Below are 16737 nucleotides of genomic sequence, written 5' to 3' on the forward strand. Positions count from 1 at the left end.
GTTGGCTCTGATTGGGGGGGGGGGTTCTTTCAGATAATTATAATGTGTAGCCATGGCAACCAGGTATTGCTTTTACAGCTGGAAACGGTTAGTTAGCATCTCAAAAGTTCAAATAATACCTGAACTTTGACCCCACATAGAGGAAACCTCCTGGACGCAGAGAGAGAGAAGGAGGAATGAAAATCGTCTTCGATTATTCTATTCTCAGGTTTAAACATTCATAATGAATTGTAATATGGCTGCATTGTTGTTATTTTTCTAAAGTTTGACTGTTAATAATTAGTTAATTATATATTTTTCCATTATTCAATTGTCATAATTTATTAGTTGGTTGATCTGATCAGTTTGTTTTTTCACCTTTTGGTTCAGTGGTTTAAGTGCATGTTGGAAGTTTATTATAATAGTAATAATAATAATAATAATAGTCCATATTAATAGTCTAGAGTGAACGTCTTTTGGCGAATGAAATTCTAACATTATTAATAATTTGCTAAATTAACTTAACGATTAATCATAACTAATTAAGCCAAACATCATCAGTCGTCGTTTCAAAGCTCAACCTGCGATTTTCCTCTTTTACTCTGCAGACATACATGTGAACCAACACAAGCAAATTTCCATGACTTGCTGCATAAAGCATGAATGTTTATAGAAGCACATAAAGACTGCAGAACAATAAAGGAAATTATAGGAGAGGAAGCCGCGTTGCTGACGGCTGCTCAGCGGACTGAACTGCTGCCAGGAGGGGAGACAGAACATCTCAAGATGTGAAATGGAAAAAATGTTGTGTTTGCATCCATAAAGCATGACTCATGGCCCGGAGCAGGGAAACCATAAACTACCAGCTTTCAGCATGAAATCTGATGTCCCGTCTTAGGCAGGACACGGGTTTGTGTTTTGACTCACACACTGAGGAAAATGCTGGTATTGTTACAGATGTGGCAGCAGACATGAATAATATTAGTCTGAGTTTTTACAACTGAAGCTGGAACGTCACAAACAAGCAATTCTGAAACATCTCAGGACTTAAATTTCAAATTGGCTCAAGACGAACATCGAAGCAGTAAATGCTTGCATGTGGTTTGCCTCCCTCTGGCTTCCATTAACAGATCGTAGAACATCCTGGTAAAATGCTGGTGGTTTTATTGTTTTAACATCTTTTTTCTAGTTTTGTTTATGCTTTTCACAGCAGCAGGAGACTTCTCTGAGCTGCTCAGACTTTTGAATCTAACCTCACTGACTGTGAAACCGCTGATAGATTTGCTCGTTTACCAGAACCGATTTTGCGCCGCAGAGTTTGGTCTGCCGGTTGCAGAGCGTCGATCCTCCAGCAGCTCTGAACAAACAGAAAGTAAACTTCAGTAAGAATCTGAAGCGCTCCTCTGCAGCCTTTCTGACCTTTTTTCACTCCACTGGGTTTGATATTAGGCTCTAGGCAGTTAATGACTGCTGGTTAAACAGACTTCTAGGTTTTAGATTGAAATGCCTGCAGCTCAGAAAGCTTTCAGACGTGTCTGATTCATCGATGGCCGACTCTAACCTGACATGATTCAGGGCAGACAGGAAACCAAAACCAAGTCAGGTGAGATTGTTTGTCCTTCATGAGACTGAATTATGTTGGTGAGGAAGAAACGGCGATGACAGCCGGGAACCTTCAGGTGATGAGTTGACTGGACTGGACTTTGGAAGAGGAGGAAAGTTTGATATTGGCACCATTAGAGTCTGTGGTTGAAGAGTTGAAGCCTTTCAGGAAGGAAGGTGAAAGTTCATCCTTCTCAGACACGTTTGATGCAGTTCAGGTTTAAATCAGGAATGTTTTACTCTGCTGAAGGTTTTCACAGGGATTCAGACATGCTGAACATTTACAGTTTTACTCTTTTTTTAATTCTCTGACTTTAAATTTCGGTTTTTGTGTCATTTTCTGACACTTTTCCTTTGGACCACATGTCAGTTCTGACCCTGCAAAGTATTTTATGTGGCCCTCTAGACTCTAAACAGCTGTGAGTTTAAATATAATTTTATCAATAAAATTGAAGCTGTTTTTCTGTATTCTGACAAATCCTATCAATCAGTTTCTTTCACGATTGAGAAATCCACACAAAATCAACAGATTCCCCATTTTTTTTGCATTAAGGTATTTTATCCTGCTGCAATTTTTCCTCAGAAATGGTTAAAGACATTACTAACTCCCACCTGCAGGTGGCAGTAATTCTTACTTCTACTAAACTACAGCCTCAACTTTACTTGAATTCAAGTTGCAGTCCATGATCAATAACAGAAGGTAACAAAAAGTTACATTTTCATAAAATATTGCAAAATTTCTCATTTTGAATGTAAAAAAAGTCACAAAAATTGTAAAAAAAAAATTCCTGCAGGAACTAATTAGTGTGAAAAGATGTTAAATGTTATTTAATTTTAAGATGAAATTGTTGAATGCAGAGACTGTTAATAATATTTTAACAGTTAAGAGATTTTTATCAATTCATTCTGGCACAACCGGCCCTTTAAAACATTCACCCACGTTTGACACTCCGGCCTCCGACTGTCTGATCGTCTGACATCTGGGAGCCTCACTTGGTTTGTTGGAAAGTCCAAAAGGCTTCAGCAGGATCAATGACCTGACAAACAGCCTGAATGACTGTGTGTCGAACCACCATCATCAGAAATATGTTAACATCTAATAAAAGCCAAATGATTCCTGCTGAAGGGTCAGACATAAAAGTCTTCCTGATCTTTGCAGAAAAAGTTTTAAGGTCAGTTTGAAGTAGATGCAAAGTGAAAACATGCTGAAGGATTGTCAGAGAAGCTGTTAGACGAACAGGAACCAGATTTATTTGGGTGAACACATGGATTTCATCATTCAAAGAACGGTGTGTTGAGATTTGAGGAAAGGAAAAGAAAGGGACCTTTTGAATTTTTAACTTTTGATCTTCTTGTGTATTTAAAAAAAATGTTTTCAGTATGTTTAGTTTGATTCGGGCATTGATCTGGGCAGCTAAAGTCCCTAAAGCTCCAGTCAAAGCAGGTCTTGAACCAGAATCTTCTGGTGGCTTTTTATGTGTTCACAACATTTTAGGAGAAAATCCAGTTTATAAACTTAAAGGGCAGCGAATGAAAAGGCCGAGCGTTTTGTTTTTACATGGGAATGTGTAAGTACTATTGTGATGAGAGAGAGTAGAAGTACACAAAATGCTTAGATTTATAAATCATACAAGCAGAGCAAAAACAATGGACAGGAAAAAGGTTAACATCCATTTTAACTGGGAAAAAGTGGAAGTTTGAACATAAATCACATCAGAAACAGAAGAATAAAAAAGAATCGATTTGCTCCAATACTTTGTGTTTACATGAGGGAATAAATGGAAGAACTGAACTCCAAAATCTCATGTAAAGAAGCCGTGTCAAATATTATTTTTGACAGTTGAATTTAATAACCTGGCAGAATGTCAGACTGGTGAAAAGACACAGTTCCTCAGATTGTGAGGTTGAGACATGTGAGCTGCTTGTTTAACTTTGCATGGATAAACCAATGTGTCCACAGGCAGGAAATTGAATGAGGGCGCGCTCTGTGTGCTTTTGGATACACGATGACCGTGGCTAAAAGGCGTGACATCGCCTTTCAGCGCCGCCTCCAACCTGTCGGCGCTCAGGACTCTGACCTGCAGGCGTCCTCCAGTCGCTGTGACCTCCTGAGCTCTCCGCTGTCCAAACTGTGACAAATCTGAAAGAAATGAATTTTCCAAGCTCAAGCTGAACACCACAGTTCCAACTCTGGTTTTTAATCCATCAGGAAGTTTATCTGTGAAATCAACCCAGACTGACTTCTCACCTGCAGCGTTCAGAAACCTGCTGCAGTCGCTAATTCCTGGAATGTTTTTTCTTTCTTTCCGAAACAAGCACATTTATATTAATATTTTATGTTTCACCAAATCAAAATAGACTAAATGGAAACAGTATTCCTGAGTAAACTCTGGGTTCTGGTTCATAAAACAAACTCCAACTGGTGGAAACATTAAACAGACATCTTGTTAGCTGGATGTGGATGTTGCCGTTTAAAGCCCAGCTGGACATTGTGCTGCTCCTTCATCATCTGCTGACCTGTGACTGATGGATGAATCTCTGGCTGTGGTGACAGATGCTACTGAGAGCCGACCCAGAGGAGAACTCATGTTTTCATTTTCTCATAAACAGGCCAATATGTGGTAGTTTTCTGCTTTGGTTGAAGTTAGTTTGTTGGTATACTGCTTTAGCGTTAGCATAACTTCTGGATCTGATTAGAACTTTACATTTATTTATAGGTCCTCCCTCTAACTGCCTATTTTAACACATTCCACTGTGCCAAGGAATTTCAGTATTAATGCAAAATATACCTTAATATGCATTAATATTGAAACCATCTTAGCAACTACTGCAGACACTAACATCGACAGCCAATCAGCATGAAGTAAAATGATGGCTGCTTCTGATTGGCTGCTTTACCAGTCATGTTTAGTTGCATTGAGCCGAGGAATTTCAGATTCGAATGTTTCAGATATGGTCTAAAGTCCATGGATGGTTGCGTCCACACGGCGCTGAGGATTTTATATTGAGAAATATTATGTTTCAGTTTCACAAAGACTTTGTTCTTCTCCTAAAGAGTTAAATGAGTCAGTGCTGTTTTCCAAGATGTCCTGAGAGGCCACTGAATGTTCCTAAAAATAAAACGAACCCAAAGCGCTAAAATTAGCCAAAGGATCCCAGAAGTTTTTGTGCATCAGTTCACAAAATAACAGCTTCCTTTGAAACTTTACATGAACAACAACCTCAAGTATTTCATTCTCCAGGACAGAGCAGCATGAAGACTGGAGCGTTTATAGAGAGGAGAGGTGTTATTTTGCTCCTGTCGTGTAAAACCCTCTATAGACGCCCAAACATTCCCGTGTGCGCTGTAAGCTACATCAAAGCCTATCTGTGGTCTCTCTCTGCTTTATAGGTCCTGAGTGCTGGTTTTAACATGCCCTTATGTGCATGTTGTTATGTGCCAGTGAGTGTTCAGGTGTAGACTCTGAGCTGCAGTGCATTATTTTCGTTCATGCTGTGGCCTTTATGCAGTTTACTGGTGTGAGGCCAGATATAAGGGTTAGAAACCAACAGCTAAAGGAAGAGTTTGTCAGCCAGGAGCCAACGTCTTATTGCACCAAGTAGTTTGTGGACTACTTTCTGCAACCTTGTGTCTATCAAGCTGAATAATTTCTTACTTTGTTGAACTGAAAGAAAAGCCAGATTTTTATCTACATCGCAGTATTTTTTCAAGCTGCCAGTGATCCAAGCGTAGTTTATAACCTTGTAAAAATATTCATGATCCTTGAAGATTTTCACAGTTATGCTAAATAATCCCAAACAAAATGTTGCAGACAAAGAAAAAAGAAGCTGTAGATTGGATCCACATCCATGTGTGGTTGGGTAATGGCGGAAAATGCACCTATTCACAGATTTTTATCGTTGAGCACAAACGAAAGATTTCAAAGAAAGCAGAAACTCCATCACCATTGCTCTTCTCTCTAATCCGGCACAGTTTCAAAATATTATACAGGAGCTGAACTGTGTGGTGACTTTCCTCCAGGATCGTCCAGTATTAACGCCGTCCGTCATCCCGCCATGTTCCTGCTGAAGAGAAGCTTTTCCACAGCATGAGGCGGAACCACGGCCCGAATGGGATCAGTGTGTCCAGCATGTTGGGGTTCCACCACACTGAGTTTTCACAAGTGGGACAAAAAGTCTTTCAAATGCTGGAATATGAATTTGTTTGCTTTTGTTTACATTACTAACTAATTATAACTTCCATCAGACTTTTGTGTGAATGGTTTGTGAACCTAAAGTGCAGAAGAAGAACGTCACACGGCAGCGCGTTGTTTACAGAACTACTAATGTCCAATTATTGATCAGTTTTGAAAGAGAAAGACAGCAAAGAGAACTGACGGTGTTATCAAAGCCAATTTCTGCTGTTTTTATTACCTTCATCCAACATGTTAGCACTTCTTTCTTCAGCTCCTTCTGTTGCTGAATTGTGACCGTGTCTCATGTCGGTGATGTAAAAGTCCGATAAAATGCAACATGACTGTCCAGGCTGTGAAAACTAGCAGATATTTATTCAATTTAGCACCAAATATTGGAAGTGGCACAAATCAGATATTTTTTCGGGTGAAATGATCTGAACTGGGCCGTTCAGACACCATGAATTTTTAAACTAGATTTTTTACAGCAGTTTTTTGTCTGAATGTGCAGAGGTGTGATGCTCAGACCTCATGTCGCCTCTCATCCTGGCTGTAACTGCACTGGCATTGAGATGATCTCTCTACCTTCAACAATAAAAACAAAATGTAAATGTTTTACCTGAAAGATTGCTCATTTGGAGCTTATAGTTCATATTAATCACTTTGTTTCCTATGTTTCCCAGCATCTGACATGAGCCCTGTGGCGGAGGAGGGCCCCCTCGCGCAGCTCGCCCACACAGCCCACCGGCGGGAAAAGCGCTGCTCCTGTGAGAACCAGAAAGACAAGGAGTGTATTTTTTTCTGTCACATCGGCATCGTCTGGGTCAACACCCCGAGGTGAGGAAACGGAGGTCATCATTAAACATTTTAGGAGTTTGTTATCATGGTAATGGCTGAGCTGGAGTGCTGGGCTGATGATGAAGAATAGCAGAGATAAGACTCAATCTGCAGTAGCCGTTGGGTTTCTGAGGGAGGATGGGAGGACATGCAAACAGCAGCTGCAGTCCAAACGAAGACAAACTGTCTCTGTGGTCCCGGTTCCTCATCACTGTTTAAAGTCATTACATTTACAGATGTGTAGAAACTGCATCTCTAACTAACATCAAGTTTCTTCAGAAATCTGTTGGACACAAACGATCTGAAATCATTTCTACAACCTCTAATTAAAAGACAACAATCCAATAATATTTTCCAAGATCAGTGATAAATGAAGAACAAATGCTGCAGTAAAGTTTAAGCCTCTTTAATTAAAAAGTTATTCTTTGCATGCTTGACATTACCTGATTAATTTAGCTAAAGTCAAACATTTTCTGAAGAGAGTAGCAGTTTTCCAGAGTGAGGTTTCTGCTGATATAAATCTCCCCAGCTGGGAGGAAGAATGTCAAAGACGTCATGGTTTCCCCCAGAGAATATGTTTCTAATGAGGATGCTAACACGAAACTCAGACCAGATGTCCCGGGAAACCATCCACATGTACAAAACAATCAAAACACACAAATCCAGGATGTTTTATAAAATGTATGACATGGAACAAAACACAACTTGTTCAAAACAACAAAGATGTGAAAGTATCAGCAGAAATGTAATTGAAAATGAGTAAAACTGTGGAAGTAACTGCAGAAACCAGCAGTGATTTAAACAGCTGCTGGGACGAAGAGCCTGTGATTACGCTCATTTTTGCAGACAGGATGCAGAAATCTGTCGTTGAGTTTATCAACAGATTCATTCAGACTTTGTGAAACTCACACCAACAGCATGTTCTGCAACGTCAGGTTGCAAAGATCTTACCCATCATGCTCCTGGGGTGATTCCTTGGTAATAAATTAGGTTTTTATAGGCCACCAGTTAGGTTTAAACTGGTTTTAATTCCTGCTGATGGTAACTTCATTTCAATCTTTTTTTAATATACAGAAACCATCATGTTGAGATATTATGAGAATATTGATTGTAATCAAGACACATTTTGCAATATTTTACATCTGCTCCATCATCTTAAGGACTCCTGTGTAGAGTATTAAAAATGGTAAGTAGCGGGTCCTCAGTCAGGTAGTTTAGGCGCCATGCCGAGTGCCTGATGATAACTTCTGGTCCCAGAACCAGAGTGGTGCCTGCCGTCCTGGACTGTTTTAGGTAACTTCGGCCCTAAAACGTTGCTGAAGTGAATGTAGCTATTTACAACGCAGCTCCTTCCCCATAAAGTTCAAACTTTGCCTGTGAAAGGTTTACTGACGCCACAGGAATACATGTGTAAGTTAGACTAGAGACCTGAGTCAAGAAGCCAAAATGTCACTGAAACATTGTTAGGACCACATGGGTGTCTTTTAATTTGCCTGGTTTTAAATAAGAGGATCTCCATTCAGAATCACCTCCAATTAACTGGATTTTAGTTGAGTATGCACAAGCAATGACTGAGCAGTTAGCTGTGGTGGAGGTAATAAGAAAGCACATCTTTCCTAAAGAAGGTAATTTCTGGAGTGTTTCCTCTGGTTTCCTAAATAGCCGGCTTGAAACTTTTAACAACAGAATGAAGAAACCTCAAGAGTTTAAGGCTATTATAGTCAGATGCTCCTTTACCCACAACCAGTTAACCCCTCCTAGGCTGCTCCCTTTTAGAAATCGCTTACCAATGCAGACTGAAATGTTCCTCAGAAATGACTTAAACTTGTAAAACTAAAAAGTAATATCAGTGGAACCAATGAGGAAAGTGTTTTTTATAGATTGATCAAATGTGCCTGATTTCTGAAACTCTCCTTGTGTTTCCCGTCAGTTCAAGTAACAGCTAACGCTCATTTTTTTTGTCATTTCCCATAAATTTGCAGATGTTTTGAGGCTGAATTAAAGGTCTTTACAGTCACACTCAAAATTAATTAAGTTGAGGTCAAGTAAAAAACGGGTTTCACCAAAATAGCTTCCAGAGAGGATCCCAAAGTGTCTCAGATTGTTGGTTTGGTCTAAACATAGCAGTGTGGTTACAGGAGATCTTCCTGCCTTCTCCATAAAAAGCTCTTAAACAGCAGTCGCAGTGCCCACCATCACTAACTGCCACTAAACGCTGCGGTCGCTTTCGTCTTAAATCATTCTCTTAAAAGCATTCGTCTCTTCTGTAAGCCAACTTTCCAGGTTTAGAAATGAAAACACATCATCTAATTATCAGCATTCCTAGAGTCATTCTACAATTTAAATTATTTGTGGCAATACTTCTTTTTCACAAAATTCTACTGATAATATTTTGTTTCTTCTTATTTTCACCTTTTTAATATTTTTCCAACATTCCCAGTTAGCAGCTAACTGGGAATGTTGGCTGCTAACTGGGAATGTTGGCTGCTAACTGGGAATGTTGGCTGCTTTGTTTTGTTTTGGTGTCACTTTGTGAAGTTGCACTGCAAAATGTTACACTGTGCATTTAGTTTTACACATAAATATTCTGTCAATCATTCATGATAAAAATAAAAATAATCTGAAAAATACCAACAATAAATGATACAAGCATTTCTTGTATCATTTTCTCAATAAATCCTGCTATTTATTGAATTAGATCATTTAAAAATACAAAAATCCTTTTTAAAGTCTAATTTACATAAAAGTTAACAAATCAGCAAAACTATCCATCTTTTAACTGAGAGCCTTGAAGAGGCTGGAAAATAAATCATCACTGATTTGGTGATGATTATTAAATCATCACTTCAGTTTTTTATTAGGTTGTTAAAACATCAAACATCAACTGAATCATTGGGGAGGAAAAACTGAGTGAAACAAGAGACCTACCAAAGTAAATGTTGCATTAAAGTCAGACATTCACCCTAAGAAATGTCCAGTAAACGAGGAGTTTGTGTTTTCGATAGCTGCCTCTTCAGTCCAGGTGAAAGACGGGATGAGAGACGTGAGGAACGGCAGAACCAAACTCAATCAACGTTTTCTCAACATCTGGACACGTTTGATTTACAAGGAGACACATGGAGCAGTTTATCTGGCAGCCACCGCCATAAACATCAGCCAAACGTTGACTAATATGGCTTAAGTACTCTCAGCCTCGGTGTCCATGGCAACGCCGATGTTTGGGCAGATTTTTGTTCTCGTGTCAGCAGCTGTCAGGTCATATTTTCAGGTAAAAAAAAGACATTCTGTATTAAAGCTGGGAGCTGTTGTGTTTGGTGGAAGTAAATCAAAACTACATGTACTCAGCATGAACCTTCTTCTTCTAGGGCTTTTAAGGACTTATTTCTTTTCCAGGAGGGAACAGTTTTACAGCACACAACTGCAGCCATTTTAAAATACAGAAAATGGAGGCAAACGTTGGAACGCATCGAGGATTTCTTCTGATTTATAAAGAGGGGAAAATCTTCATGCAGGCAGTTAAATATTTCTAGTTTCTGTGCCTCCAAATAAACACATGCAGTTTCCAAATGATTCTATTTTTGTAAGGAAAAAGTTATATAAACCAATCACTGTTAAATCAAAAGAATCCAAAAGTCTGCATCACTTAAAAAAGTCATGATGATAATCCCCAGAAGAACATCAGCACTGCTGTCACACACGGTAGAGGCAGCATAGTGATCTGGGAATGCTTTTCTGCATGAAGGAGAACCAGATCCACATCTGAATGATTCAGAAAAACAACTAGATAAAGTTCTGGAGTGGCCTAGTCAAAGTATGGACTTAAATCTGAATGAGATGCTTTAATATAACCTGAAATTGTTTTATTATGCTGGAAAACTTTAAGTCAGAGTGGAATAAATTGTTGCTACTCCTAATCTATGAATCTTTCAAATGTCATCATTTGTTATCTTGTTATCACCTGTTGATCTGAAACAGTTCAGTGGGGAAAACAGAAGGACATCAAGTCTGAATGTAAAATGATGTGAATCCATAACAGATTCAATCAGGCAGCTTTCTATCAAACAGCTGGAGAAATATGACGAGTATATGATGATGATGATGATGATGATGAATGAATGAATGTAAACGTGTGGCTGCAGCTGCGGTCATAAAATAACTCCAACAGCAGCTACAGGTCCGGCTGCAGACGTTTGGTTCTTCTAAAGCCAGAAGGCTGCAGAGGTCATCAGACCTGCAGCCGTCCAGTAGCTGCCACTCATCGATGAAGGCAGAGGAAATGTTGGCACCGATTTCTGGGCTGTTTGATGTTTCTGGCAAAAACAACTGGGAAGAAACATCGAGTTTCTGCCGTTACTCATCGAGCCGCAGTTCAGTAGTTCAGGTCACCCAGATTTATTCCTCCTGTAACCCAAGGAAGGATCCTCTGACACTCAGGTGGAGGCAGCAGCAGGGAGGTCAACAAGCTGCTGAGAGGAAAATAAATGATATTGTAGAAATGAGGAGGAGGAGGAGGAGATGAAAGGGGCTGTATGTTATCTCCAGCTATGGGGGGGAAATGAGATCCAGATGTGGTGCCAATAACAGAGGCGTTCAACTCTTACACGTCTAAATTTGGTTCAAAAATGTTCCATTTGGAAGCAATTCTGGTTTAATTTGCTGTTACACCTTTATTTAACCCTGAGGCGTTCAGCTGCAGACGGTTCCCGCTGCGGTCGCATTAATGCAGCCGAGGGTCCGGCTTTAACCTGCAGCCGCTCGGCACCGCGCACATCCAGAAACCCGCTCAGAACGGATCACAGGAGCCATGTTTGTGGTTCGTATTAAACTTTGGCTCACAGAAGGATAATTGCAGCTCTTTGATGGATTTCTGGGAAATCCTTTCCAAACCTTCCAGTTTGTAATCGTGAGCTCGAGTTTATTTTGAGTTCAGGTTTATCTGTCATGAGCAGTAAATACTGAATTCACGGAAATCCTCTACTCTGAAAAAACAATGCCACAAATATCCACATTAAAGAAATATAGACTTATTGTGTAAAAATGTCAGACTATTAAAGACCTGTCAGATGTCCCCGTTCATAAATCTGACTGCAGAAACTTCCTGTGAAGTTTGAACAAAAACAAACTCAGAGGTTCCTGCACCGAAAACGGACTGAATGTTAAACTTTAGGAAGAAAGACTGAATGAATCCCAAGATGCTGCGAAGTAGAAATGTATATTCATGCATATTTTTTTAATCAAAATATAAATATTTAATAAAATTAACCTTCTTTGATGAGATGCACATCAAATATATTCAAAAGAAAATACATCTTGGAAATTGGCACTAAATATTTACTTCCATATTAAATATTTAGCCTCAAACTAAACTTTTGCTCCCAGCTAAATATTTAACTGGTTGTGTAGAATCAAACTGATCCTCCAGTTTCAAGCAGATAATCTTTTAGCATTGAAGCCATTTTATCAGAACTATTTCAGTATTTTTAAAATAAACGGCTGAATCTTTTGTCTTGCAGCCAAGTGGTGCCGTACGGATTCGGGTCGGTGCGCCTGCGGAGGGAGCTGCAGCGCTGCTTCTGTACGGACTCACAGGACACAGAGTGTTCCAGCTTCTGCTCTGAGCACATACAAACACTGTGGGTGAACACACACACACACACACACACATGCATGTTGATTTAAACATGGACTGGATGTAAAAACAGAGACAATAAGCTGCAGGGCCTGGTGGGGGATTTTACCGCCTCTTTCTTCCCTTCTGCTGCTCATCCAACACTTAGATTTCCTCCTCCTGCAACTCTGCAGACAAATAAACATACAAGCACAAATGGACACAATGTGTAATCACTGTATTACATTTTATATTTGCAAATTTGGTTCCTTGCATTGTTGTAAATATTAGTGCCGGTTCACTCCCTGATGATGTTTGAGTCTGTTTGTCTCTTAAAAACAGTGATGAAGCCCGTTTCACTTTTTCTAAGTAATTTTAAAATGTCTTATTTAATACCTAAAATGTTCAAAGGACTGGATCAACCAATCAAGTTTATTTGTGTAGCATATTTCAGCAACAAGCAGTTCAAACTGCTTTATATCATTAAAAACATAAAAATAAAGTCATGAAAACAAAATACAGTCACCAGGTGAGAGACTAGCAGCAAATGTTACATTTTGTTGAGTATAATCACCAAAATCATTCATAGTTTCTTTAAAAAAAAACAGTTTCAGATTTATAAATATTTATTCTATTCCGTCTTTATAAGAAGAGAATTGTTCATATTTATTGGCTTCATAACAACCCTACATTTAAATAGACATTAAAACTGTTTTATTTTGTCTCTTTTTTTCCTGCAGGGAGGAGAACGCTGCTGTGAAGAGGAAGACTGAGAAGATGAAGAGCTACAGAACTGCATTGTGGGAAAAAAGAAGCCGGCACGCTCTCAAACACCAGACCTGAGACGGCGGCGCCTCACCACTAACACCAGCTCTTCAGAACCGAAGTCCTTAAAGTATCTAAAGCAACTCATATCGGACCCGTTAGTACGTCACGCCGGTCCGGTCGTGTACAGTGACGTTTTTTGTTAATGTGATGATGATGATGATGTTTGAACCGGAGCTTTGAACACTGACAGGCTTTGGCTCACAAAAAGTATGAACATGTGACCTTTGTGTTGACTCCAATCCGGTTTAGATCCGGTTAGAAACAGCCGATCCGCAGAAAACCTCAAACCTGAGCGTCCAGGGAGTCTTTACAGCTTTACAGGAGAGTTCCACAGTAAAAACTCCACAACTTTTTATGTTTTGTCACATTACAACCATAAACTTCACTACATGTTTAGGTCATTTTATGTGACAGGGCCGTCCGCCTAAACAGACTGAGCCTAGAGGTTCCTGGTATCTCTGGAGGAGCTGCAGAAATCCACAGCTCAGGTTGTAGAGGTTAAGGGCAAATGTTGGCTGCACACCACAAGTCTGGAAAAGAGTAGGAACATGTTGAAAGAAAACTGTAAAAATCTATTTTGGAGTTTATGACAAATCAACAAACATATAAGTCATATAAGATGTCCAGTTAGCCACTATACCTGCTGAGTTAGAATGGTCTAGTCAAAGTACAATTGAAAATCTGTGACAAAACTTTATTCTACCTGATATAACTCAAGTTATTTTTCTGGGATGATTTGTTGGGGTTTAGGAGACCCAATGAAATTCATTTTAGTTTGCGGTTGTTATGTCACAAAATGTAAGAATGTTTGAAGGGAGAAAACACTTTTCAATCTTACTACAGCTTGTATGGTGCAGTAAAAGGGACAAAAATCAGACAAATGGACAGTCTGTGTCCATTTGACACAAGATAAGTCTGAACAAGTGAAATACCAAATCCTGCTTTCAGTTAATATATAATTATGCCTGTTGCGTTCACACCTTTTTCCATCTGACTTTTTCCTTCCACTAAACTTTCTGTGAATATGCTCAGATACAACGCTCTGTGAACAGCCAGTTCACAGATGTTGAAAATAAATCTGGCAGCTCACCAATAAGAGGTTATTTGTCTTAACAGCAGCGCTTCATGACCAAGGAGAACATTGTGTCCAGTTCATTTTTTTAACAGAAAAATGGCTCTGAATGGAGATTTTATTTTTATTTGAATGTCTGACTTTTGTTTCTCTTACTCCATCATATCATGATCAGCAACAGGAAAAAAAAAACAGCTTTTAGGGTCAAAAGTGAAACATACGGTGTGGAAACTAGTGGAGTACAGTATTATTTTTGCAGTTTTTTGAAGCTTTTCTTTGGATTTTGGCTTCTTAATTTCAGGCGAGTCTTTGTTACTAGCTACTCTTCTGAAAACAATGTTCCTCTCAAACATGATTTGCAGTTTGACTCTGTTAGATGTGAATTAAGCTCCTTTATGCTGGGCTCAACGGCTCTGCTCTGAATCTCCTTTTTAACATTCAGAAAAGGGACTGAATGACTGACGAGGGATGATAAATTACAGATAAAAACCGCTCGTTCGAAGACTAATTGTACGATAATCGGGAAAAGGACTGTGAGGATTTCAGCTGCTGTCAGAGTTGCAGACTCATCGTGTGAATATGAATAATATTAATGATAATAATAATATATCTGTCTGTAAAGAAATGTTTTTGCTGCTTCGCATAACGTTTTGTGTATTTCTTCCATGAATGCATGCATCAACCAGCAGTAACAGCTGTTTGCTGTTTCTCTGTGTTTATATCTGCACCTTTGCTTTTTCCTCCGACATGTTAAAGTATCGCTGAAGAATAATGCACACAGATGGTAGAGTGTAAAATAAAGTATTTATTTCATGTCTAACCCTACAATCCTCTCCGTCTCTTCATCGTGGTCAAATGTTGTTACTTAAAAACCCAAAACATTCATTACAAATATGTTCAAATCCTCTGGTTTTCTATGAAATGACACGTGAGAAAGTCAAAACCTGTTCACCCATTTTTGCGATGTAGTTAACGACGTTTGACCACAAGGGGGCAGAAGAACTTCAGAAAACATGTTAAAGCTGTGGTGTCCCTGAAGAGTTGGTGTGCTGCACTGCTAACTGAAATGTTAGCTACGTTAACATTAAAGCACTATAACAACATGCTTAGGCAGAAGCTAAGGCGCTAAATTCAACCATGTTGATGCCCACCATGATTGCTTTAGTTCAACAGACTCATGGTTCACATGAACATAAAAAAGAACAAAGACATGAAACACAACAATACATAAAAAAAAACCTGAAACTGATGATACAGATTGAGAAACCTCAGAAACTCAGAGTGGTTTTCATCTCCTTGCCTTCAGCAGGGCATCTTGATCCTAAATAATAACTGAGTACCAGTTATAGAGCTGCAAAAAGGGCAACATGATTTATACAAAACACAAACACATGGAAGGTTTAAGTTTTCTGTTCAGTCTGCCGTTTCCTGAAAAACTCCAAATACGCTCAGTTGCCGTTGTGGATTTTTACAAATGGCTGATTACATCAAAAGAGTCGATTTTTTGACACAATCAGCCACTTCATTCCCTATCCAGTCATTATCTGACAACCTTTTGACCTGGAGTTTTCTGTCTGACTCGGCATCCTTGAAAATTCAGAGTAGTAGGTCCTAAAAAAAGAGCCTGGTGCCACATAACTGTTACCAGAGGAACAGCCTCTTAACCACATGTAGTCAAGTAGGCGCTAGTCAAAGAGCGGCATTAGTTTCTAACAACCAGTAGTTGGATCCAGGTCCAGTTTTGCATGCCAGTTTGCCAGCTCTAAAGTGGGACCAGGAAATAAGAAAAAACATCTCTGCCAGAGCAAAAAAAAAAAAAAACATTTTAGTGATTCTTTTAAATTTGTTAAATTCTTAGACACATCTACAAATAAGTTTCCTGCCACTTTAACTGGCTTAAAGCAGATATATCTGCATCCTGACTTAAAACATGAATAGTTACATGAATTTGATGCGTTCCATCTACATCCAGTCATTTCTTTCTGGCAGGAAATTTCCTGAAGCATTTAAGACCTAGGAAAATAACTGTCATCAAGTCTTTAAGTAGACTGTGCTCAGTTGTAATAATCCCTTCAAACAACATGGCTGCTGGATTCATATTGTATAATTGTGTTGATAGATGGTGAATGAGCTTTCAGATGTGTGATTTCTGCAGATGAGGTGGATGTCTGGATCCGTTCTAAGACTGTTTCATGATGGATGGATTCATTCGTAAGGAAACTTCTGTCATCATCAGTGAAAATTGCAAATCACCTCCATCAACATGCCAACACCTCGGAAACAATGGAGCCGGATCAGCTGGGAAAACAGAACAAGTGATGATTGAGATGTTTACTGCTGAAAACTGGCGGTTAGTTTGGGCATAATGCTGCCACCTGGCGGACAATCTGGGTCACAGCAGGAGGAACTGAATTAGTTTTCAAACAAAACGTGATTTGAGTTTCTGATCAGGCCTTTAATATGCCTAATATTTTTTTATTTATTCTAAAGAGATTTTAAAACAGCACACCTCCTCTTCAGCAAGGCAGTAAAGATAAAACTGGACCAAACGGCAGATCTGATTCACCTTTAGGAAGGACTGGAGTCACTAATGACGCCAGGTGAAACTCATGATTGGCTACGTGCCTGACATGTGGATT

General features: G+C 39.2%; 1 protein-coding gene across 4 annotated transcripts in view; it reads left to right on the plus strand.

The window, feature by feature from the left end:
- LOC106958489 (endothelin-2) overlaps positions 1-14923 on the plus strand; it is a 36578-nt gene extending 21655 nt beyond the window's left edge. For all 4 annotated transcript variants that reach the window (XM_015050408.1, XM_015050409.1, XM_015050406.1 and 1 more), the window contains 3 exons: positions 6437-6590; positions 12104-12223; positions 12939-14923. In XM_015050408.1, coding sequence (XP_014905894.1) covers positions 6437-6590; positions 12104-12223; positions 12939-13041 — 377 coding nt within the window. In that variant the 3' untranslated portion in view covers positions 13042-14923. The remainder of the gene's footprint in view (positions 1-6436; positions 6591-12103; positions 12224-12938) is intronic.
- Positions 14924-16737: the final 1814 nt, after the last annotated feature.

The sequence above is a fragment of the Poecilia latipinna genome, unplaced genomic scaffold, assembly GCF_001443285.1.
Source record: "Poecilia latipinna isolate Pla-1442-1.1 unplaced genomic scaffold, P_latipinna-1.0 Scaffold989, whole genome shotgun sequence".
NCBI classification, from domain to species: domain Eukaryota; kingdom Metazoa; phylum Chordata; class Actinopteri; order Cyprinodontiformes; family Poeciliidae; genus Poecilia; species Poecilia latipinna.